This window comes from Strix uralensis, chromosome 11 (assembly GCF_047716275.1).
Source record: "Strix uralensis isolate ZFMK-TIS-50842 chromosome 11, bStrUra1, whole genome shotgun sequence".
Taxonomy (NCBI): Eukaryota; Metazoa; Chordata; class Aves; order Strigiformes; family Strigidae; genus Strix; species Strix uralensis.
Genome location: NC_133982.1, coordinates 18,041,164 through 18,066,477, shown reverse-complemented (window position 1 = coordinate 18,066,477; position 25,314 = coordinate 18,041,164). Strand labels below are relative to the sequence as shown.

General features: G+C 41.2%; 1 protein-coding gene across 1 annotated transcript in view; it reads right to left on the bottom strand.

Annotated features, from left to right (window-relative positions):
- Positions 1–25,314, bottom strand: part of AGBL1 (AGBL carboxypeptidase 1) — a 271,692-nt gene that overhangs the window by 79,249 nt on the left and 167,129 nt on the right. Inside the window, exon 22 of the mRNA XM_074880012.1 lies at positions 5,495–5,655. Within this exon, the coding sequence (XP_074736113.1) occupies positions 5,495–5,655 (161 nt within the window). The remainder of the gene's footprint in view (positions 1–5,494; positions 5,656–25,314) is intronic.

Here is a 25,314-nt window from a genome sequence, read left to right as displayed (position 1 = left end):
CACAAATATAATGCTACATTTCTGCTATTCAAAGATGCACTAAAGATGCCCCAAATGAAGCATCCAGTGTCTTAATGACCGCTCCATCTGCATTATTTTGTGCTTGAACTTTCATCTTTGTCTGCTTCATCTCCCCAAATTCACTTTAGTTTGATCTGAATCACATTTTGGCCACATAGCTTAAAAGATGAGTGGAAATGCTTGAACAGCCATAATCAGGGGAAGGTGTATTGTAGTGAAAAGATGGGAAATCCAACAGTTCAATACTATCCAGGATCATGATAGTGCATCAATATGATATAGAAGAAGAACAAGCACAGATCCAAATGATCTGAAAATCCTTCTTGTCATTCTTGGATTTGTCATCCATATGCTGACCAGTCTAACTCTGCTCAGTGTATGGAAGATGAACAGATTACATCTAGACAAAGGACCAGAGCAGTGATTAAGCCTTCTGCTTTTGATTAATAACAGAGCTAGACATATTTACCATCTGGGGTGGGGACAGATTTGGCTCTGCTCAAGAAAGGTAAGAAATGATGAAGAAACACAGGAGATTAATAATATCTGAGTCAGCAGAAAATGCATAATGACTTCACAAAAACCTGTCTCAACATATAAGATGTATCTCATGAACAAATGGCTACAATTGCTGCAGTGTATGCAAAACATTTTCTAGCACAACCTGGAGGGCAGAGAAAAAGAAAAGGAAGGAATGGGCCATCAGTTCAAGCCATGAGGAAGAAGAGGAGGTTATCTATAGCGGGGGTTGCTCTTGCTTTCTCTCTCTCTCAAACCTGCTTTAAGTGAACAAACAGTCACTTCCCATCCTCTTTGTCACAAAAAATGTGAAGCTACCTGGACAGTGTTGACTTAAAACCTAATTGCTTTTACAGCAAATGAGGCATGAAACATATCAAAAAACATGATGTCCAAAGTACAAGCTGGCATTTCATTTTCCCAGCAGAGAGATTCTGAATGCCAGAATTGACTACAAGGCACGGCAGGAGGCTGGAAAAGCAGAATTAGTGATTCTTCCTGGGGCATGGCAATAGCAGGGCAATGGCTTGTGAAGCCAAGTTTGAGAGAGGGCGGAATAAAGTGCCTGTATAAGCACCTGACACATTGCTTTGCTTTTTGAAGGTGGCTGCAAAGCCCAGAAAATTCTCCACATATTTGGCTTTTGACCTTGGCAGAATGGTCCATAAGACCAACCCTATTCCATGATGGTGGAAAAAGGGCTAATTTGGTGCAGAAAAACACCTAAATACCACTTGTAAAAAGAAAAGCCAGAAACAATGGAAGTGCCTAAACAGGTCTTGTGCAAGGTGAGTGGGACAATGCCTGAATAAGCGTGATCATGAATATGAAGTGTGGAAGGAGCACAGGTTGCTAATTAAGACACTGGCTAATACCTGGAGCAATTTAACCCCGATTCCTCACCATCACACGTTGTAGCTCTGAAGTATCTTATGTGTGTACTGCATTTTATATTTTCTCCACTTTTTTGCATGTTTGGGAGACAACTGCCATATAGATATGTTGAGGACCAGTGACACAGTGCTGTTAGGCCAACTTTATGATGTTCAAGGATTTCCTGGTTTTAGGGGAAATACACTACTGTCCTACCAGCAGTACAGCCCCACTGATCAAAGTTCAGATGCAGATATTTCGCTATTCTGCCTCTGCTGAAAACTTTTTCCAACAGCTATGCCACTCATGCTTATAAATGACTCTGTTTACAGTTCATGCTTTAGGGGAGAGATAGACTGTGGCCTGGGGACAGGAAGAAATTCTTGCCTGTGTACCAAACCATATTTAGTTAGGTGTGCTAAAGGTTTCTTCCACCTTTCTTTGACTCATTGGAGACAGTACACTGAACACAATGGACCTGATCTGATGTGAGAAATCCCCCATTCACACAGGATGCCTCTATTAGACCAGTCACTTCCCTGACAGCTATTACCTTGCTCCAATTTGCTAACCACTGATTCTGACAGAACTATATAAAGTGCATAGCAAATAGTTTATTCCAGGGAAGCAGGCAGGGTCCAGCCTGCTCCTTCATCCCCTTCACAGCAGTGGTGAAAGAATAAGGCTGCAAAATACCCAGAGCCGAGACAGCCTGAAAAGGAAAATTAAAAGACACATACAGTTATAAACCTTGACAGGTGAAAACGTTTGCTGTCGGAAGAAGATGCTGAGATGCCAAGTCAAAGCCACAGGCACCAGACACTGGGGCAAAGAGAGACAAATGGAGGACATGAACTACAGGGTTTTCACAACAGAAGAGACCTCTGGCTCCACAGCCTTTGATCCATGTACCTTTGCAATGAGATATTTCATCTGGGAGTCATCTATACCCAGTGCTGGATTAATTTCTTGTTCCGTGCCTTCACCTGTCACCCAGAGTACTACAGAGATGGGCACTCAGAAACTCATACTTAGAAAACACATTAGATTGAGATAGACTTATTTAATATGAGCACTGCAATGCATCACACTGCTCACAGCTTAATTTCAGCTTGCTTTCTGCAAAACAAAACCCTAACAACTAAATAAAGCTTGCATTTTCATCAAGGTTGAACAATACTAATTCTTTTCTTTTGATACTGGTGAATACTGCTCTGATAAGAATCACCCATATTTCTACCTTCTTCTAGACATGTCAGCAGGACAGTCTGGGACACACTTTTCCTCTGCCAGAAAACATTAACTACAGTCAGAGCCATTGCTTCCCACTAATTGTCTGTTGTGAATATCATTTCCCAGAACCAGGACAGTGCAGACTTCTGGAATAGGGATAGCTTGCAAGCTGTTTAAAGTCACCACTGTTCAGAATGTAAAACATATAAGAAAAAAAATTGCACAAGGTAACTGCTCAGACTAAGAAAAAAAATTGCACAAGGTAACCGCTCAGACTTATCCTGTGTTGCACCTGAAGGATCCCCAAGTCTGACTCTGCTTTGGTAAAGGTTTTGACAAAAATTGGTGTATTTTCATTCACATCTACTCACACTTTCAGAAGCAGAGAGTATAGAAAGCATTCAAGGATGCTGTACATTTTTGCGATAACCACATAAGACAACAGAGCTAGTTTTAAACTACAAACGTTTCGTTCTCCTTAAACCCGTAAAGATGGGTCTAGTCTAGGAAGAAGCAGAGTATAATTTCCATTGATGTAATGACATACCAGCAGTAAACTGCAAGGTTCTGGTGACCTTCTTGTGTTACCCAAAAGAGCTAGATTAGACTTAATCTTTACAGAGTAAAATGAGACTGAGTGGTACACCCCTCAGCTTCCTCCAGAGAAATGTTCTGATGGAGAATTATTTTTTTTTCAAAGTCTGTGAGTTGAGAGCAAGGTGTAGAAATAGCTGCCCTCCTGCCCGCATCAGTGTGCTCTCTGTATTCTGCATTCTTCCATTGGTTCCAGTAGAGTTCCTATTCCCACTAAAATCAAATCATGCAATTCTCTTGGCTAGATTCACAGAAACCCAGGAGCGAAGTATTAATTTTCTGAATCAGAATCAACATACTGCACAATCATTTTCCATGAATTATTTATTTTTTAAAAAGAATATGCTAGCAAATCCGTTGGTCCCTGCATCTCCCCCTTCCCCCAACCTTCTCCAACAAGCTCCTGCAATATGACATATCTAGGTGGGATTAAACAATTCAGCTGTTTACCTGGTCTGCAAATGTTAACAAATTTCACCTAAGCCACTAAAATTCCATAGATTTGTAATTATACTCAGTGGAGTGAAAATGAACAAGTAACTGTCACATTGACTTTTAGCATGACATTGCATCCCTGGATGCCATGGAGGTGCTCACTAATGCTGGGCAGACTTGAAGTGGTAGAAGGCTTTGCTTTCAGCTACCATGGACACATCTGGAACAATATGGGAGTTTTACAAAGTAAGGGAACTTTTTTTTTGTTAACTTCTTTAAAAATATTTGTAATTAGAGAGCTTCTTACTATTATTTTGGTACTGATTAACAACCATGCGACATTAGGAAAATGAAATGAATTCCCATTAATATAAAACCAACTAAAGGAAGAAGTAACAGAAGACTACAAAGATCAGGGGAAATGCTCACTGAGTTACTGCGAACAGATGGTTTTTTTTCAGTGTCTGAGGCTAGTCAGGCTTCGATGTTTTTCTTCCCATAAGAGAAGTTATTTTCATGCAAAGGCCCTTCTAGCTCCAGTTCAAAAGCAAGAGTTTGATTTATATCTCAAAACCATCCGCCCAGCCAGGCTTCAGTAGTTCTCCCAATGATTTGTCGGATGGCTGTCCACAACATGGATGGTGTTTAGCATACGCCTTAATTGCTTCATTTATATGTTCACATGTACAAGTGAGCACAGCTAATCCAAAGGAACGTCTCAGCCCTCTTTTTTCATTGTCCCTCATAAACATTAAAAACTGCGAACAAGCTTGTAAGAATGGTTTTCAGCATGAGGAACAGGTGGTGGTAATGTCGGTTAAGTATTCCTGCAGGGGGAAGACTGGAAGCCTGCTATAAATTATGGGAGCATTTCTGCAACTGAAAACCTTGATTTTCATTGATGAAGCTGAGAGAGCTCTTTGATGACAAAGCCATTGGGGAGCTTCAAATCATATCACATCACTAAGTTTTCTTTCTCCATTTGTCTTGGAAAAACATTATTGCAAGCATATGTGCTTGCATATAGCACTAACAAGTGGTGGTGGCCTAGAAAGAATATATGTATTTCTGCTTCATCACAAATTCAAGCTAAGAGTCCCATACTCTGACACTTATCCAGGTTAAATTCCTCATATATTTATAATGAGGCAACCTCACTTAAATACATCCTATTGAATATAGGAAGCAAATAATTTTGTAATTTAGAAAGACACCTCTTAAATAATCAGTGGGATGACTTCTTCCTATGCATCAGAAAGTCACAAATTTATGCTTTAAATGTCTTCAGGACTCAATTCAGTGAGGATAAGAGAAATTTCTGGGAGTATCCTTGCAGAATCAGGCCTACAGCTTCTAAATCACGCCGTCGAAGTCTTTTTCTAATCTGCAATATTTGTTCCCTGCCCTGAAGCTCTTAGAGAATGTCTTCCTCCTTCCATGGAGGATCTGAGGTGGACAAAACACCACCTGACACTCCAGTGAGCAGAAAAGTGTTTCCTGCTGATACATTTTTCTGGGGCAGTACCATCCTTATGCTCCAGTAATCAGTTTTGATAGGAAAAAAGAAATTCACTGGAAAATAGAAATCAGGTTCTTTCACCTTTTTTATCCACATGGATGGCTGCAGGGCATGGAACCACCGTTTTAGTAGTTTCTTTGGGAGTCAACTGTATTTATTTCCAATTACTCTCAGTGCACTCCAGTTCCCAAGATGCAAATCTCAGCCATAATGAAAGTCCATTTCTGCAGATTTAAACCCAAAACATATCTGCACCAACTTGTTCCACAAGAGAACCCTCTGAATACTGCTATCACTGACCTTTGTGTCCTGTCTGTTATCTCCTCCTCCGGATCTAGCAAGAGTGCTGCCTGAGCCATCACCTTCTTGCTGCAGGGCAAGGATTTGAGGTGCAGAATGAGCAAACCAAGGCAAAACTTGCTTCCCATTTCCTCCAGCTCTTGAGTTCCCAGCTGCAGGCCCTGATGGAGAGAGGCAGAAAGTTTCAGGGCTGAATGTGCACTTCACAGGTACATAGAAAGGGTCAGGCTTGTTTTGCAGGAGGACAACTCTGAGCGTTTCTTCTTCCATCCTGAATTAGGGGTTCGTTCATGTTTCTACATATGGAAATTTCCCCTACAGAATCATTCGTAAATTAATTGACAGCAGTTGGTCTACAGAAATTATTCTAAAATAGCCTCTATTTTACAAATGGGGAAACAGAGGCAAATAGTTTAACTACCTCAACTACATTTGCAGAAGTAGTCATTGTAAGAATTGGACTCAGACCCCAGGAGGATCTGACTCTAAACTCACTTTTGCAAATCATTAGAACTCATTTTTTCTTTCTCTTCGTAGACAAGTCATCTCCCTAAGCAATGGGAAAAAAAATAGGTCCTATGATTGTAAACACTGGGCAGTGGCAAACATAAAAAAGGAAACTGGGGTGGGGGAGAGAAGGGGGCAAGAGATCTTTAACAAGTTATGAATTGTTTTTTAAGAAAATCAGTTGCAAAGTAGCTGCAAAATAACAAACATGTATAAGTAATTTCTCAGTCTATTAAAAGCTGATGTCTCTCTAGCAGAGACAGAGAAGCACAAACAGGGTTTGGATTATCAGCATCATCTTTCAAGGGAGGACTCCTCCAAGCTGTGGATCCTCACTTGGAAGATTCCTGATTATGAATAGTCTGTGGGTTTTTTTGCTAATTAAAAAAATAAAGATCTAGCAAAGAAGAAACACACCAAGAGCCTGCATAGGCATAAGTCAATGTAATTGATGGCAGTTTCATGCAAACGATGAGAGGGCAGGAGACAAACAAAGCTCAGATATACCAAAAGGAAACTAAGAAATTGCAAAATCCCTTATCTTTGGCATTTAGTGACTGCATCATGTGTACTCCTTAATGCTAACACATCAGGGGTTGAATCAATTGCTGCCTCTGCCAATATCAGCCCTATGCGCTTTTGCAGCACAAACCATCACTGCAGTCAACCTTCTCACCAGAGCTCCAGCTCCATTTCCAAGACTGTTTCCTTAGCAACTCTCAGGAGTCCATGCTCACAGTCCTGGCACTAGCCTTATGCACAGTGCGAGCTCCATGCCAGCATGGCCTGCACTTGACCCTCTTCTAGGTATTTGTTAGTGGACGTCTTACCGGTAATGAAGCCATACATGTTCTGGTAATCCATGATAAGAGGCTGAGCTCTGATCTCATGGTTTGGTTTTTTTCTGTATAAAGTTGTTGCATTTGTAAAGTGCCTTGGGATCCTTGGGTCTGAGTAGCTGTGTATAGCTGAAAGATTATTTCTGAGCCAAACAACACGCAGGTGGATGGAAGAAAGAAGAGATTTCTCACATAAATTTCTGCAGCTCTCTTTCAAAGCTTTTTTTGTGCATTTTTGTTAAGAGGACACAAACTACACGGACAGGATGAAAACCACCACTTCACCTCTAGTGGGTCCAGCGGATACAAGTATCATCTGGCATTACAAAACCCTATCTGATAACAAATACATTTTCCTACAGTAAAGATGTTGCAATTCTGTTTCCTTCCCGAGACTCTGTGAGTGAAACATGAATCTGTAATTATGATGATGAACATGAGTAACACAAAATAATACAGAACTCAAACATATACTGAATGGCCAGACAACTAGATAAGAACAGAACCTGCCCAGAAAAGCACAAGACAATATGAGAAAACACAGCCTCAGTGCTAGGCAGGGTTTAGGGTTTCTGGAGAACTGACTTCTGCTCTCAGAACAGTCTCTTTAAGTATTTTTATCACAAAATGGGCAAATCTCTGACACCATTTCTTCTCTCCATCCTATTCACCTCTACTGCAAGCTTTGCCTAGCAAGATCCAGGTACAATGAACTATAGTAATAATTAATAACAGTAAGAAAACAGAGGGAGAGGCTTATGGGAACCAAGGGTCATTAACGCAAAACAATGAGTGTGCTTAGCACCTCTGCATAGATTCCTAAATGTTTTATTATTTTACTTAAGATATTTTAGTGTGGCAGAGTTACAATCAGCAGGCAGACGTGGTGACATTTCTGAGCAAAAATATGTCATTTCCACAGCAAAAGAGTTATTTTCTCAGGGGCAAAAAATACAAAGAACATCTCACGGCTTTCCCTGGGGTGCATCTCAGGGTCTTGCTTCCAAGATCAAGGCAACATACTAAATACCTATCAATCCAGGAGATGCGAATAGTGACTGTGCTAAAACTCAGCCTGTGGCTTTATGATTCCCTGGAGCTTTATTCAGGATATGAAGAGGCCTTAAGAAACTATGAGCAGTGAAATAATAATAATAAAACTATAATATACCTCAGAACCCTCACACAGTAATTGCTCATGCACTGAAGTTAGCTGCTGTACGATGGAACCGTATTGCTTTGATACCAGACAGCTCAGGAGTAACAGCTGGAAACCTCAGCTAGAGGATTACTTGTTAACATACTTTATTCACTTCAAACACAGACAGACTTTTATTTTTTTAACTCAGATAATTCTCTCCCTCTCTTTCCTCATCTCTCAGCAGACGGTGGAGCTGGAGGTGCATAGCATGCCTACCATTAAAGTGAAGCTATTGACAGAATTGACATATCAAACTAATGTTATTGATGGCATCTGCCAGCAATGCCAAGAGTTGGTGTAGTGGTTAATAATCGGTCCCACTTGCACTGCTGAAAGGGAAGCCTGGTCTCCAGGCATTTCCCTTGTAGCTGTGCAGCACACACAATTGTAAAATTTTTGAGATTGTGCTTAGAACTCAAGAGTCGTGAAAATATTCTACAAGAAATGCAAGAAAGCAAAAAGAGAACAGTAGAAGTGGTGCACCTTGGTTTGGTTAAGAAGCTGGTAGGAAGCACACCTCCATGGCAGTGAAGCTGTCTTGCTTTTACATATAGTGACAGCGTACGGTTCGTTTGCCACAGATGTACAGGAGAAAGCTGCTCTGCCTGACTGCTCCTCCCCTGCAGTGTACTGCCAGTCTGGATTCTCAGTAACCCCATCTTCTCTCTAGCACAATGCTTTACAGCTCTGTCCTCCTTTGGACATGTCTGCGTGAGCAGTGGAGCATAGTGCAAAGTCTTCCGAACCAGCAGAATCTAAGCAAATTCTGAAGCAGGAAACAGTATCTCTGCACCAGAAAGCTGCAGACAAGCTCATCAGTCCTAATTAGTCCAGCCTCAGAAACATGCTAACAGAACTATCCTACTTTGATGACCAGCTCACATTTCTGCACAGTTTCTGTTCTCTGTTACATAAAAGTACCAGTCTGTACCAGCATCAGCTTGATGTATCACACTCCACAGAGCAATACAAATTGGTCCCACGGGCCCTGTCATGCAGTCTTTTGCAGGCATCATGTTAAGGGATAACAGGTTAATTGTTTCCTGGCTATTACAGAGAATAATGGAGCTAAACAACTTTTCCTAATCCCTTTTCACATTTTCATACTGCCACAGACAGCATGGGAGAAGATGATGCCTAATAGCAGTCCAAGTTTTAGATATATTTATTTTTCATGGGAAGAAACAAATTCTAGAGGTAGGCAACAGGACCAATCAGATGAATGAAACAGACACTTAGTCTACTAACTCTTGGTCTAGTTAAACCAATTCATTTCTTGTCTTTTTCTGCCGAAACTGTTGCTAGCATAAATGCTGGGACAGTAGGAAGCTCACCTGCATCTCTTAATTGACACTGTCACTGTAATAGGAAACTGGAGGGTGGGAAAAAAAGCTATTCCTTGACATATTGTTTGGCCAGGATGTTGTCAATACAAATTTTCCTAAACAAAATTGATCAAATCATACCGGAAAAACAGTTCCTTCATACTCAGCACTGATGTGTCAAATAAATATCCACAACTAAATGTTTCCAGTATCTCTCAAGTTGCCCTCAAAATAATTCACAGGCTAAATGACAATGCAATGGAAAAACTTTGTTATTCATTACTCATATGCTTTAAATACTCCTGCAGCCAAAGGCAGCAATAGTTTCATAACACAGATATTGTTGAAGAAGGTGGAAGGACTCCAGAAGTTAAATTAGAAATTTATCCACAAAGGTAACTAGAGCTACAATAAAATTAGAGTTGGAAGATACTTATAAACACAAGTAGACTGAAAATTTTAGAAGGATCAATTGTTTCCTAAAAGGGATCTTTGGCATGCATCATGGCCACTTCAGTGGCCTCTCCTCCTTTTGGTCACTGTTCAATATTTTGGGCAACAGCTTTTCCCTGAAAACTCACTTCCAGTCAATACATATACAGATACACTTACAGAATATTCTCTGCATCTCAATAGCTTTACACATGCACAATGGTTATGCCCTAAGGCTGGGTATAAATAAATTGACAGTCTGGTTTCTCACTAATTCCATCAGTGAGCTCTCCCTCAGAATACTAATAGAAACCATTTGGAGGCTCTAGAGGATAAACCAGGGAGCTGAATGAAACATTTGGTGCCTGGTGTCTGCAGCCTTAATTTTAGCTTGGGCCAGCTCTAAAGGTTACTGTCCTTTCAGCCCCTGTGAATGAAAGTATGCGGACACATGCTGGGGAACTGGCTATTTAGACAACTAGGACAGTAGGGAATAAGGCAGGTTTTCTCATGCCCCAGAGATCTCTAAGCAGCAGGTATGGCATGCAAAACAAATGAAGTGGAGGGGATGGGAGTTTGGGCCAGAAGATTTCAAGAGGATTAAGCAAGCTGAAAAGGCTGAAGATGCAAGAAAAAAATAGGCTAGCAGGAATTTCTAGAAAGAAAGATGAGAGAGGATGGAGTTAGAGACAGAAGATAAAAGGATGGGAGAGATAAAAGGATGAGAAAGAAGGAGGGGTTGTTGAGGTCAAAGGATGCCAATACAAAGGAATGATAACAAGAAGAAAGCTAATGGAAACCTCTACCCCCTTCTTGCCCTTGGAGAGGTGTGCCTTGCTCTGAACGTCTGTCCTCATTACATCTGGTACTTTGGCCACGTGGTGAGGAAACAAGGCCTAGCTTGCTTTGAATCCCCTCACAAATCTTTTGCTGAACTCAGCTGGTGTTTTGGCTGAGCAAACTTCTTTGTACAGAAGCAAAGAAGTGGTTATTGTTTTAATAATTCAAATGGACTCTTTCCCTGGTTAAAGATACATACGTTACAGGCAACACTGTTCAAGGAATGGAGTGAATGGGAAGATGGAATACCTTCTCCCTCTGATCTGCTGGAGAAAGAATCCTGAACAACCTGTTCATAGGAGAACTGGGGATTTAGCAAGCAAAAATTTGTGGTCAGGTTCTCCAGCAAAACATTTATTTAGATTATGAATTCTCCAGTTCTACTATGGGGAAGGGTTTCCTCCTCCTTTCTGATGCGCTGACTAGCTATTTGTCTGACACTCATTTCCACACCTTTCCCTCACAGTATTTCCACAACTGTCCTTTCCCTCCACCCTTGTCTCCCTCCCCAACTTCTCCTTCTCTGCTCCTCCTTCAGCATCCTTTCTCCCTTCCCTAATCATCTCTCATGAATGACTTCATCCTCAGTATATGGCAAGCTCATCATGTGTTGGAAGAGCCAAAGAAAATATATTAGTGTTGCGTTTGCCAACCTCAGCTAGCTACTTTGCTTGGCCACTCTATCCCACACACTGCTACCTCATGTTTTATGACAACAAATTGCAAACTATCCAGGATGGGGACAGCGGTGGCTTTAACTTCCCACCTCCCCAAAAACTGCACACATACAGAGAGGTACTAGTTGGATAGGGAATGCTTCCATATCTGTTGGATGCTGTTCTACCTGTTCTGCATTGCTGTACAAGACTGAAGGTGGTACAGGGTACCAGAAAGCCCAGTTTTGCCAGACTGCTTCTTGAATAGCACAAGGACAGGCTATACTTTTATTATGTGGGCCATAATTGTGAAGGGTGGTCATGTTAGGAACAAAAGATGAACAAAAAGAGAAAGAGAAATGAGGATATTTTCCCCCTATGCAGACAAACCATATAGGAACATGCTATTCTTTGCAGAGTTCTTGCTTTTCAATAAAGTTGAGTAGTACATTGGTTTTCTGTCTCATTCATTACCATGTGACATGCTAGGGACCTATTTTTAGGTTCTGGGATGGACCTGGACTATCATCAACAGATTATCCCTCTCTTTGCAGACACTGAGCAATCTTTCACCTTGTTCCACAGAGTCTTTGCAAACAGAACTAAAGAAGCTGAGTGAATGATATGCCAGGGCAGAACTGTACGCTTTGGAGGAATCTGCATTGTTTCACAGTGATGGGGTCAGGAGTGTCTCTAAGGACTGCAGACAGTTCTGATGAAGATGAAGAAGAGTCTCTTGGAAGTGACAGTCCAGAGGGCCAGCTTTTGAAAGTAGAGCTAACAAAAACCATGGGCAATGCTATTTTTTTAAATTACAAAACAATACAAAACCAAAAAACCTAAACACCCCAACGTGTTAATTCCTAAAGGAAAACAAGTGCTGCTCCAGGATATTTAAGCCTCCTACTTGGCAGATGAGGAACGGAACTAGGCAACTGTTCAAAGTCATGTAGGGATTCTGGGGCACTATAAGGAAAGAAGGCAATTACCTTACGTTGGTGACAATTGAGTGCTTTATTCAAGAAAGCACCTTTCCTCCCCATGCTCCCAGTATTTGCAACAGGTTAACTGGTATCATATCATCTGACAGTGCCTTGAAAATTCATCAGTAGTCTGTCCATGACTTTCTCTCACATACGTACTTTTTCCTGCTATCTGAACACTGTGGAACCTGGAACAAGTCACAGACAGGTTATAGCCTGAGGTATCTGGAGATTAAAAGGGAGGTGGGGCTCTAAGTATGTCTCAGAATCTGTATCAAATGAATTAGCTCTTAAAAGCAGTCTGGGAAAGCAAGAAGCTGAAATTTTGCAAGTCCTAAATTGACAGCCTAATCCCTGGATCACATTTCTTCCCTTCTCTACTTCCACTTAAAAGTTTCTCTGTATAAATAACTTCAGTGTACAGAAAAGTGACCAGACTTCTGGCCCACCCAAGCCTTATTTTCAGTTATGAATTTACCCAGTTTGGCCATATTTCACCATGGGTGTAAAATGATGTTCTAATCCTGGCTGGTGATCACCGCATGCCTTGGAACAAAAGGATTTATGATACTTATAATTTTATTCTGGCTAGTGTAAATGCAGATGCTCTTCGTAAAGTGTCTAACCAGCTTTAAAAATTCTTAATAAGGTATTTGTCTTCATAACGCCATCCACTATAGGGATCCCCAGGTTAATTATGTCTTACGTAAAGAATCAATTGTTGCATCTTAATTTCATGAAATGGCCACATATCCTTGTATTATATTATACCCTTGTTATTTTTCTGTGTGGCTTTAACATATTTAAATTAACAGTACTGGGAACTTCCAAAGTAGTTTGCATCTTAAAATTCACTGTGCTATAAACTGCAATGGAGAAAGCTTTACAGCCTTTCCCTCTAACCCCAATGAAATACATGCTATTCTTCCCATCACAGAGATGATGAAAATATGTATTGACCAAAATGACACAACAAGGCTACTGTGCTTTTATTCCCTACCCTAAATGAGACCCCAGGATCATGGTACCTTTCACTTTAGCACCAACACAAGGACTGAGGCACTAGAGTAGATTTAGCAAGAAGACAACACAGCAGGAGCCAGACATCGCCCCTGTTGCTCCAGCCTAATAACACTCTGCCCCGCATTATCTCTGGCACTCTGCTCCCCCCACACTAGCACATTATGGAGACTAGTAGATGAGTGAAACCGTGTCTTGGACTGGCAGCAACGTTATGTAGAGGAGAATGCAACAGGGTTGCGAGCCTGCTTCCTGCTACGCTGCCACCAAACATGCACACCACTGCAAAGTCTCTCCTGGCGCTCTCTGCACTGTAACGCTTTATTCCTTCCCTTCATAACTCAGTAGCTCTCATATCCCTAATGCTTTTCCCGTATTGAAGCTGCCTTCCAGGCCACTAAACACTTTCATCTGCTCGCTCTAGCTCCACTTTATCACTGCTTTGTCTCTTACAAAAGAAATGACCCATAACAAACACAGTACTCCACAGGAGGTATTACCATTCGTGTCTATAGGGATGTTATAACACCTTCCAAGTCCACCTCTTTCTTCACACATGCAGGCACCTTATTCACTTTTTTCTTTATTGCTGCTGCTGCACATAGCACAGACATCTTTATCAAGCTGTCTTTATAATAGCTACTTATGTTTTCCTGAATGGTTAGAGCTAATTCAGAGAACAACCATGTGTCTGGATGCTTTAAACTATTCCTTCAAACATGCTTTACCCTGCCACTGCCTATGTTTCATCTTCCACTCTAGTACCCACAATCTTTCAGTCCTCCTTCCTACTGTATAATTTGTATCAGCTGCAAACAGTACATCTTACTCTCTTACTGTTTTCCTTTCCTTCCAGTCATTAAAATTATAAATATTGACCAACAGCAATTCACAGAATGGTAGCTGGAGTCAAGTTACTAGCAATTTCTTTCCATCCTAAGGATGCCTTATATCCTACCTACTTTTCCAGCCTTTTAACTAGGTTTTAACTACACAAGCAGTCCTTTTGTGACTCACTCCATAACTCCTAAAATTTCTTGATGATTTTTTTTTGCAGGAAGCTCTCTTTATCAGCTCCGACTTGCCTAAGATGCCCAGCAACCCAATCGGCATGAAAATTAGTCTTGGTTCACCCCTGAAAGCCATGGGGAAACTTCATATACCATTTGTCCTTCATCCTCCAATCCTCATAGCTCTTTCAAAAAAAATCCACCATATTATCAAGGCACTAGTAACACCCTCAGTTACTGTGTTTCCTCATCCCTGTGTTACTCCAGTGCTTGTGGCTCTGTTATTGTAGTTCTCTCATCTCATGGAGTAAGTTTTTAAATATGAGGAATCATAATTAGCACCTTCTGAAAGATGCTTTAGACAGTCTGCTATCTAGTCAGCTGGCCATTTTTAATGATTTCTTTTTAGTAGTTCAAATCCTCTGTTCCTTAGTTTCCTTACAACTTTAACAGAAATAAAACCTGGGCTTCATTTGATTCTGAGAGTTATAACCTTAGACAAATATAAAATAACAGAGCAGACAACATGAAAGCATTGTCTTCATGTATAAACCAGCCAGCATGGTCCCACAGCATCCTGCTCTGTTCCCATCCTGGCTGCCTACCAGCTCTGCCAATATACTTGTGGTTGCATGGCAGCACAAATAGCTCCAGAATGCATCCAAATCTCAGCCTACACAATCTCTTATTACTCCAGTCCTGAGGGTCCCATATTTTCTTCCAGAGCCTTTTGATCATGCCTTGAAGCATACTTCTTTTTTCCAGATCTAACCCTGCTCACAAAATCATTCATTTCCTCCGAGGTCTTCTGCCAATGGCCTCAGAGCAGAGCTTCCACCTGGTGGTGGTTTTCCTGCCCAGACCACATCACATGCCAACTTCCATGGTGGAATGATTATGTGCATGTGTTCAGAAGAGATTATCCTGAGACTCTCTGGCTGTTGGTCTCCTCAAAAAACTTACTTTAAATAGATCCTCACACAAAGGTCCACAGGTGAGAGGTAAGGACACAGAGACATCTACAGTGCTGCACCTTCATCTCCCATTTCAATTTTCATTACTCTAACCTTTCAAGCACTGTATGTCCATCCCCTTATGCTGATACAAATCAAGAGCTACCTGAGACTTTTTTCCTAAATTATAAATGACTCCCTCCAGGCTAATTTCTTTTTTTCATATCACAAATTCTCTTTGGTCATCTTCAGCAAACACCATCAAAGCTGGCCTCCCCACCTATCACTCCCTACAACCTCAGGATCAGTGACAGAAGCAACTATGATTCTACAATTTATTTTATTAGCACTTCTGAAACAACAAAGGAGTCATTGATTTTCCAAGCCAAAGGCACATCGGAAAGCACAAAAAGCATCTACGCCAGCTCAGGTCAGAGAGGAAAGGGACACTGCATAGGAGAGGGCTTCCCCCAGCCTGGTAACTGCTCCCTTTGAAGCTGAAGGATGGGAGTACAAGCAAGGAGCTCGTTGGCTGTTTTCTTACAGGTGTCAGCATAATCATTCTGACACAGGAACCTTCTTGCTGCTTGTCACATTTAACAGAAAAATGGACAATAACAGTGGAAATGTGACTGTTTCTTTTTTCTCCCTTTCTTTTGAATACTCTGTACTAGCCACCTAGAGAATGGCTGATAAGACTGAGGGTAATTCAGGCAAAAGTACTGCAGGACCCTCTTTGATGTCTGCTCCGATTTAATATAAGTTCATGTAACGAACACGTAATACAATAATACCATATAAAGAGTTAAAGAATACATGAGAAAGCTGGGTCAGAGGGAGATTTTACCAGACTGCCCAAAGGCAAGTCACTGATCATTTCATTAAGCAGCTGGGTTAGAAAGGACATCCTCCAGTGAGTCCAGAGTCAGAAATCAAACATCATGAAAGTTCTTTCAGATGAAACAGCTGCCATCAACTGCTAACTAGGGTTTACAGGTCTGCATAGTCCAAAGGCCCATTTTATCACCAGCCCACATGTCCAGTCATACGAAGTAAGCTGACAGCCACTAAGATGGCTGATAGATATTTTTACATTAATTTTGGCTGAAAAAATTATTATTAAAAGGAAAAAAAAAATGGAGACCAAAACTGAAGCTTCTACTTTATTACAGGAGAGATGAACCTGTGGTGCTTGTCCATGAAGGACCATCCAGCAGCATGCAGATGCTTTTAGACATTTGGACTTATTTACCAAGGAGAAGTATCAGTTAGACTTAGCAGTTGAATTCGGACTTTTGCAAACACGTATAAACCTTTTCCACTATATAATCCCACCAGCACAGGCTTAGTTTAACATCTCCACTTACTGTGCTTTTGGAGTGAAAGAGAAAAAGAAATCAGGTCTTTGAAGACTGTAAGGAACAGACTGAAGAAAGGGAGACAAGATCAGAGAAATAGAACTAGGGTGAGGGGGAGTCATCTATCTCTAGCAAGTGGGATAACTGATGTGACTCACACAAAAGCATCTTACATTTCCCCTGGTTCTGCTGTGGGTATTTCCACATTGGCTTTTTCAGAGACGGAACTAGCAGAAAGTAAATGCATAGCAGCTGATAAATGCTTCATCTCCTAGAGCATCAGGTGAGAAGTACACAGGCCTTGTGAAAATAAACTACAAGTTTCCGAGTCTTTGAAAAACTACTGACCATTCACAGCAAAGCACACAAACCTTTGTCAGCAGAGAAGATGCTGACTCCAGATTACAGGCTTTCAGGATTTCCTATTTTGCAGCTGTACCACCTGAGAAAATTTGCATAAGAACAAACTACCTTTTTCTTAGGAGTCCTTTTTCAACCTGCTTTTATGATTTCTACTGAAAATGATAATCCTCTGTTTGTGACACTGCAATCATTTCTACTAAAATCAAGTGTTCCATCCAAAAGGAGGCTTACTGCTTCAGTTTGGGGAAGTATACGGACTTTCAGAGCAACAAAGCAGACAGTTTCCAAGCAAATGACCTTGGTAATAGAGAACAAAGTAAGACAAAGATATAAAACCAACACTACATGTGATCAGATGTGCCACTTCCAAGAGGCATGTGATGCCCTTTAAGTTCATAAAAACTGTTTTTTCCTATAGATGTTTCTACAATGGAGTTGGAAAAAGCAGGAAAAGACATTTCTCTGCTGTGCCACTCCAACATTCACTCAAGATTTTTCCTTTGACAAGCTAGCAATGTTTTAAAACTAAACTTCAGAGACGTATATAGAAAACCCACTGCAGTGCACAACTCCATCCTTTTAGCAGTGTCCTGTGAGGAGGAGCATCGCTGCACATGGTGCTGAATGTCAAACAACTGGCTTAAACCTATGCCTCTGGCAGCTGCTCTGAAATCCAAATAACAAACAGTTAAAAAAAAAAGCCTTTGTTTTTCTGCCTTTTTTTTTTTGGCAAGAATATAATTTAGCATGAATCTCCACAGAACAATTTGCATGGGATTACCCACAATGCACTGTATTATGGTAATACAGTTCAACTCTGATACATATTAGACTGACACTGTTAAAAATCTGTCAAAGGAAAAATGAATGATACAGGAAAATGATGATGTAAGACATGACAGTAAGCATTCTGCACCTGTGTAATCTGGAAAATTCAGTTTAAAATTGACCTGGAAAGAGAACGAGGGTATTGTGCACTCAGAACAGCTTTAGGGAATGTTCCCAGCTCAAGCAGAAAACAATACCTGACCAAGACACAGATGTAATCATGAAGGAATGGAAAGTACAACAAACCAGAACTAAGAGCTGAATAGGAGACAAGGAGAGATTTTCTTCATTCTTTGATTTCCCACCGGGTAGCAACCTGGAGGGAATGTTCCCTCTTGCTTATTCAAGGTTGGGTTGGTTCACTGGACTTCACCACATACATTCACTCACTCCACCTTCTGCTCCTGCTGCATCTTCTGATGCTGGTAGCGATTCCTAATAGATCCTGGACAGAATGTGTTCAGAAGTGGCCATCCGGAAACACTGAGCCCCAGGGCTGTATCAGTCACAGAATCCAAACTACCTTCATCTCCTCCCTGCAGTCACAGATGGCTACTCAGCCCTTCAGCAGGCTTCACCAAGGGAACAAAGACTCCCTAACATTTTCTAGAATTGGTCTTGCACTTTCCCATAGGAAATAGCCACAGGAAAATAGTATTAAATGTAACTCTCCTCTTCAGTCAATTCCATACACAGCTTTCCTAGTAATTCAAGTAATCAGATATCACTCCTCAAATTCCTAATCGAGGGATAAGTCTGTTTTGGTGTCCAGTGAAGAGTCATTTAATTGGCCAGGGGACTTTTCTGCAAAGCCCTCAGACAAGCAAGGGCAAAGGATGCCAACGGGGTAACGAGGCATAAGGCTAGTCAAGAGGAGGGCATACAGTGAGAAGCACTATTTTCCATCTAGCTCTTTTCATTAATTCTCTCAAAGCTAAGTCACAAAAAAAAATGAACAAAACAAGAAATGAGGCCAAATTATATTTGCTGAAGAGGAGTTATAGAGATTAGCGTATTAATTAATCAAGACAACAACGTCAGCAAGGGCCTGACCTTTATTCCTGCCCTAGTAACAGTTTTGTCCCTGGTGACTTCCGGCTTGCATGCTAAAGCCATTTGGATACATCCCTCAATTAATCGCAGGATACCCTCTGGGAGATAAGAGAGCAGTACTACAAGCTGCAAGGAGGGATGTTGAATCAGAGGAGAAGTAACCTAGTCTAAGGCACCTCATCAAGGGCATTGGAAGAGCTAGGGAGAGAGCCCACAATTCTCTTTACCTCTCACACTTCACCTTTCACTGCTAGAAAAAAATTGTTTGAAGTTATTAATCTGGAATTCTACCATATTTCTTTTAAAAAAAATTAATCACAGACTAACAAGAAATAAAGATTCAGTTTCAAAAAACCCCCCACCCCAAAACCACAGAAAAGTCTGTTTTAAAAATAACTTTTTTTTTTTTTTTTTTTTTTTGGTAATAAACCAACAGCAACATATGAAACTCACTTAGACAAAATGACAGATAGCTGCTGAGAGCAGGACAGCAGTCAGATCTTTAGTTACCCCCTGCTTCTCCCCTTTCTCCTGAGACTAAGTCCTTCCCTCAGGAAGATTAGCTGCCTATCTCCATACTCTGAGGAGCCTGGATTCTTTACTTAATGTCTGTCATATATCAGGTTCACTCTTAACTTCTTGAGTACCAGCCTGAGGACAGACAGGTCCAGGAAGCCTCTGAGGACCACTGTCACTCTAACAAAGAATATCCAGTCTCTGTAGGTGCAGCTGGATAGCAGAACACAAAGTGGAGAGATGCTGCTTTCCCCACACAGTAGGGAAAAGGGTGGAATCTGGACAGGTTCAGGAAGATGACATACAGCCATGGGCTTTCAGACAACAGAAGGACTAAAAGATCCGTGAGTATGGGAGAGAGCGGTGATGCTCAAGGATGGCAGCAGATGGACACAACTTTGGAAGATGTCTGCTTCTATCAGAATAGCTGTTAGTTATTACAGCATCTGAGAACCTGAATCTGGTTTTGATTCCCAAGCAAAAGCAACAAACATTTGTTTATCAGTCTTGCCCACAGGCTCCATCAGTCTGGACTCTGACCTATGGACTGACTTCCTGTCTTCGCCTTGGACCTGCCTTGTCACCATGAACTTACCGGGTGATTACTAGGCTGACCCTGTCACCATCACTGGACTTGATTCTGATTCACTGGCTTGTGTTCCTGGCTTAACCTTGGACCTGCTTTATCAGCATGGACTTGTCTGGTATCTGGGCTTTTGGTTGAACTTGACTATCCTTCACAGGCCTGGCCTGCCCACCATGCTCAGCAGCAGTGGGACAGGGCCTTGGCTGACAAGGAGACACATCTGGTATTAACTCCATTTCTCCCACTGATATCACTGGCCTTAATTATTTTTTTCAGTACAGGCACTCCAAACTGTCGATCTCAAACCCAGATGAACAATAATGCAGAAGTTGTAGCTTGGACAAGAGAAACTGGTCCCTCAACCTGTCTGTCTATCACTAGCTGAGCTGAACCTTCCTGTCCCTTCCACTTCAGCTCTACAGTCCTTCACATTCTATCCTGATGTTAGAGAAATCTCAGACAAGAAGGACCACTATGTTAATGGAGACTAAACTGGTACACGCTCAGCTTTCTCCCACACTCCTCAGTATAGAGGTTACAACATCCTAAACCACAGCAAGATTAAGACTAACTTCACTGCCTTACATTACACTCGTCTAACACCTTCCTGTCCATAAGTAGTTAACACATATCACCTCTCAACTATCATATTTGAATTTGGTAAAAAAGCTTTCCAGTACAAATAAGCCTTTTAACTTTAGGTGCCAAATTAATTTTTGTTAAAACCAACAAGGTTACCTCATGTTAGAATCCAGCTAGCAAAGTAGATTTCTTTTCCTATTCCCTAGCTATTATTGGCAAACATTAGTTCTAGTGAGAGAAGCTATTTCTGGACTTTTATTGGCAAGTTTTACTTTCAGAGACTAAAGAGACTGGCTGACAGTGGAAAAAACGTTAGACAAGACTTTCAAGAAATGCCAGTTTCTGCCAAGCTCTTCTGCACATTTCTCTGAAAGAAAAAAAACACACACACACACAAAAAAACCCCATACAAACAAAAAAACTCTAGCAAAAACCCCAAAGGCTTTGTTAACTGCTACTACTAGAGGTCCCATCTGTGAGGATCAGTGAGAGAAAAAAGCACATATGAAAGTTCTTTGTCTCAGACTGACAATCAACTGCATGGTCACTGCTATAGATGCTCTCATTTCATTTGTGGCTCTTCTTTTGCAGAGGAAAATCCCCTGCTTCTTAGTACAAAATAACTTCTAAACATTATTAAGGTGGAGTTTGTAGCAGATTTTTGTAGATCGTATCATCTCCTGCTTGGGCTGATGTGCACTCTTCAGACATGCTCATACCTCTGTGCATACATACACATAATCAGATGCACAAGGACACATTTCTAAGACACAGGTACTATAACAAAACAGCATTCATTCATAAGTACACAAAATATGTTCATCAGACACACCAGTGCACATTTGTACACTTGAAGGTCTGAGAGAACAAGTTTTGGACCTCTTCCCACGCTCACATGCATGTACCCACATTCAATCGTAGTCTTCCACCACCACACTTCCAAGTTTGCACTTACAAATGTTCACCACACATAAACACCCCACCAATACAAACATTCACCTAACGTGTGATTCAGAAAAGTACAGGCAGGTAGCTAAATGGAAACACAGAGATTCATTTCTGTTTCTCTTGTAAATTGTGCACACAGTCTTCATGCATTTATTAACACCATGCTAATAATTTCTAGTAATTAGTGTTATAATAGGAAAACACAAGAATGCAGATCTTGGTCCTTTATAAGTGAATTAATTACACCCAGCAATACCTGTCACCCCCAATACATACAGAGGGGTAGCACAGAATTGTTTTTCTATTTCCCAGGCATTTGCTTCAGTGTAACTGGGACTCATTCATCAACAAGCTAAGAAATAACACAATAAAAATGACTAAATGGAAACATAAAAATTAAGCCCTTTTACACAGAGCCAAGCTGAGCAGTACTATTACCCAGACTCTTAATGAAAATAAAAAATGATTGGCAAATGATTTGGGAAAAATATACCCTGTTCTTTTTCGCTTCTTCACTTCGATGGATTGTGCAGGCTATAGTTATGCATAAGCATAAACCTGTGCTGTGCTTTCTGTGACTCAGTGCCACTAACCCTGCCTTGCTCATGCTCCTCCATCCCGCAGTCTCTGCCATTTCAGTTTCAGACTGGAAAAATGCAACAGATCCCACCTTCAGCAGGCCCGGCTCCATCACTTACGAATTTTCCCCTGCAGTTCACGTAAAGCCACTCCAAAGCCCCTTAGTCTGGTGTCAGTCTTAAGCCAAGGAATGAAAATACAAATATTCAGCTACTGAAAACATTCAAATCCACGTGAGATTGAACATCTCCTTCCCTTTTGTTCTGTTCAAGTCTGCAGCATCTATTCTACATCTGAAACCTACTAAAGAATATGTGCAATCAATAAAAACAAAGTCTTAATTCAGTCCCTACACATTCTCTTACCAGGTCAGTAAGAGCTGTGGGCACATCCACACTCATAGGCAAATGGTAAGCTTGCAGAGGCAGGTTACATGAGTTATATGTGAAATCATCCTCTCTGTGCACACTACTGCTGATTTTCCCTCCAAATGGAAAGCAAATTCTATACCATCTTATAGACTGAGTTCTCGATATTTAACAAGTAATTTTGTGCTGTTGCCCCCAAAAGTGCCATGTGCCACAGAGGAAAAAGATCTTAAGACTTTGTGTTTTCATTTTTTTCCCCTCTCTTTTTAAATTCAAGCACTTATACGTAAATGAGAAGTATTTTGGGGTTATGCCAAGCCTCTGTATTATTGACACAGAAATATTATGGGTAAAACACTTCTGGTTGTCTTGGGAGCGTTCTGGCTCTCTCAAAGAGAAGGCCTTCAATTACCGATACTGCCTTTTAGAAGCTCTTTAAGGTTTAGATTCTGGATGAGGAGTTATGAGATCTCACATTTAATTCAGTTTATCATAGCTGTATGCTCTCAAATGAAATCAGTGGAACTGGCTGGAAAGAGTAGGATACTTAATGAAGCACCTTGGGGATTGAAATATCTGTTATTCAGTGTTCATGAAATAAACATGTCTTCAAAATTTTACCCTTCCTTATTTCAACTAGTCAGGATCTCCATCAATGCCAGCCTGACCTTAAATGCCATCTGGACTGTACTTATGTATTCTGAGCAGGCCTAGAAGGGCCACATGCTTCTCATTCATAGGACGTATGAGCCGATAAGAAGCCAAATCTGTACCACAATGAATTCGATCTCTATTTAGGCTGTCCCTCTTTTAAGAGCCTTTTCGCGTGAATTCATAAACCTACCTGAGCTTTTTCTCTCCCAGAGAGCATCACAAAAGATTATTCCACAGAGACATAGAAAATACTGATAAGATTTCTCCTCCCTTCTACCAGTGAACTCATGGAAGATATCATTCATGCTACACCAGTCAACAGCAGACACTAAAATGTTAGCTGAATACCCTGGTACCAAATGTCTGTCCTTATAATTAGTATCAAAGGCATGAATAACAAGTCATCATTTACACATCTATGGGGTACTGAGTATCTCTGTATCAACAGATTAAGGGTACTTAAATGGGATCTGACTCTACATCTCCATTTGAAATAGTCTTTCTTTGTCCTGTGCTCCTCTGGCACAAAATCCATCCATGTGGTTTTCATTTCCAAAGCGTTTATGCTGAGAAAGACATTTCCAAAGAGCTGTAGAAGACCCTAGAGAAAGACAAAAAGGGTTAAGATATGGTGCTGTGTTTCTTTCAACTTTTTGATAAACACTGGATGAACAGTAAAGGAGAAAACATTAAAGGGATAAGCCGTTTCCCCCTGCTCTACAATGCAGCAGGTAACATCAGCTTGAAGAAGCAGTACTGACAGGCATTGCCTGTGCTGTTTTGCTTTCTGCCACCTTGGCACCCCTCACATCAGGGAGGTGTCACTGAACTGGACTGCACAGTGTGAGGAAGCTGCCCTAACACTCTGGTCCAATCTCAGCTGGAAGAAGGGATGGGACAGGACCTCAGAAGGCATTCATCTCCTCTACTGTCCTGTGGGCTACCATATGCAAGCAACATATGCATAAATGCCAGCGTTGTGAGCGTGCTGTCCTTCAGCAGGCTTCGCTGCAATGCTATACACCGCACTCAACACCTCCACTCTAATTAGTTACAAATGTAAAGGAACTGAAAGACAGATTTCCCCCCTAGCTTTGCGTTTACTAAAAGGTCACCAAGGAAGTGTGATTTTTTTCCTGTGAACAGAGATATCAGAAGCTAATGAAATCTGAACTCTATCATCGCTGCATGTATTTTTTTTTTTTTCAGGCTTCATTTAGAAATGAGCTCCATTTTCCTTTCACAGGCTACTACAGATTCCCATGTGCGCTATGCAAGAAAGTTTTAGCAGGAAGGCTGAGGGTTATGCATGTCACATGTCAGCAGAATGCCGCACAGTTCACCATTATTTTAGCTGCACCTAGCCCAACACGGACCCACAAGTAGCCCCATGTACTATTACACATATACACCAAGACACATGCACTCACATATTTCAAGAAATACTGATGCCAGTTACACATTTTGTGTTCTGCCTATAAGCAGAGCTAAAGGCACACTCACACACATGCACACACCTTTGTGCGCAATTTCTTCCAAGCAGAACGTACAAACACATCCCCTAACGTGCATACAAGCAGACAGCTAGCTACAGCATACACAAATCCACTTGAAAAGCATAATCATGTACATCCTATTACTCACCAGCGCTAACACGTCATTACCAACGTGCATGCTCATGTCTGTACTCAAACACCCACCCTTCCTGACCCCCACCCCTAGGAATGCAAGAAGCCTGGGAATCAATAACCACTTACAGCCCTTCAATCCAACACTGTCAACTTTGTTCTCCCCTGTTTACAGTGACAGACAAGCAGACTAAAGAGATGGGACATCAGTATGCAGAGGAGGAGAAGTGGGCACTGTATCAGCATAAGAAGCAGGCAGATGCTGTTGAATCCAGCAGAGGTTGTTGTTGCCTCCTGCAATCAACTGAGTGGAGCTGCCACTGTCCCAGAAACCTGCTTTATTCCCAGGACATCAGTGTAAGCAGACAGAACAGGGCAATAACCACAGGCCATTTTCCTGAAATAATGTAATTGTACATAGGAAGGTTCAGAAAGAATTCGATTCTTATCTATTTCCAAAGCCCAAGCTTGTCTTGTCCCCATAAAGATGTGGAATGTGATCAGTATCACACCAAAACAATTTGATACCATATCCTGCAGAGGAGACAGCATGAAACTAAATACACTTCAGGCACAGCAGTGCCTTTAAAA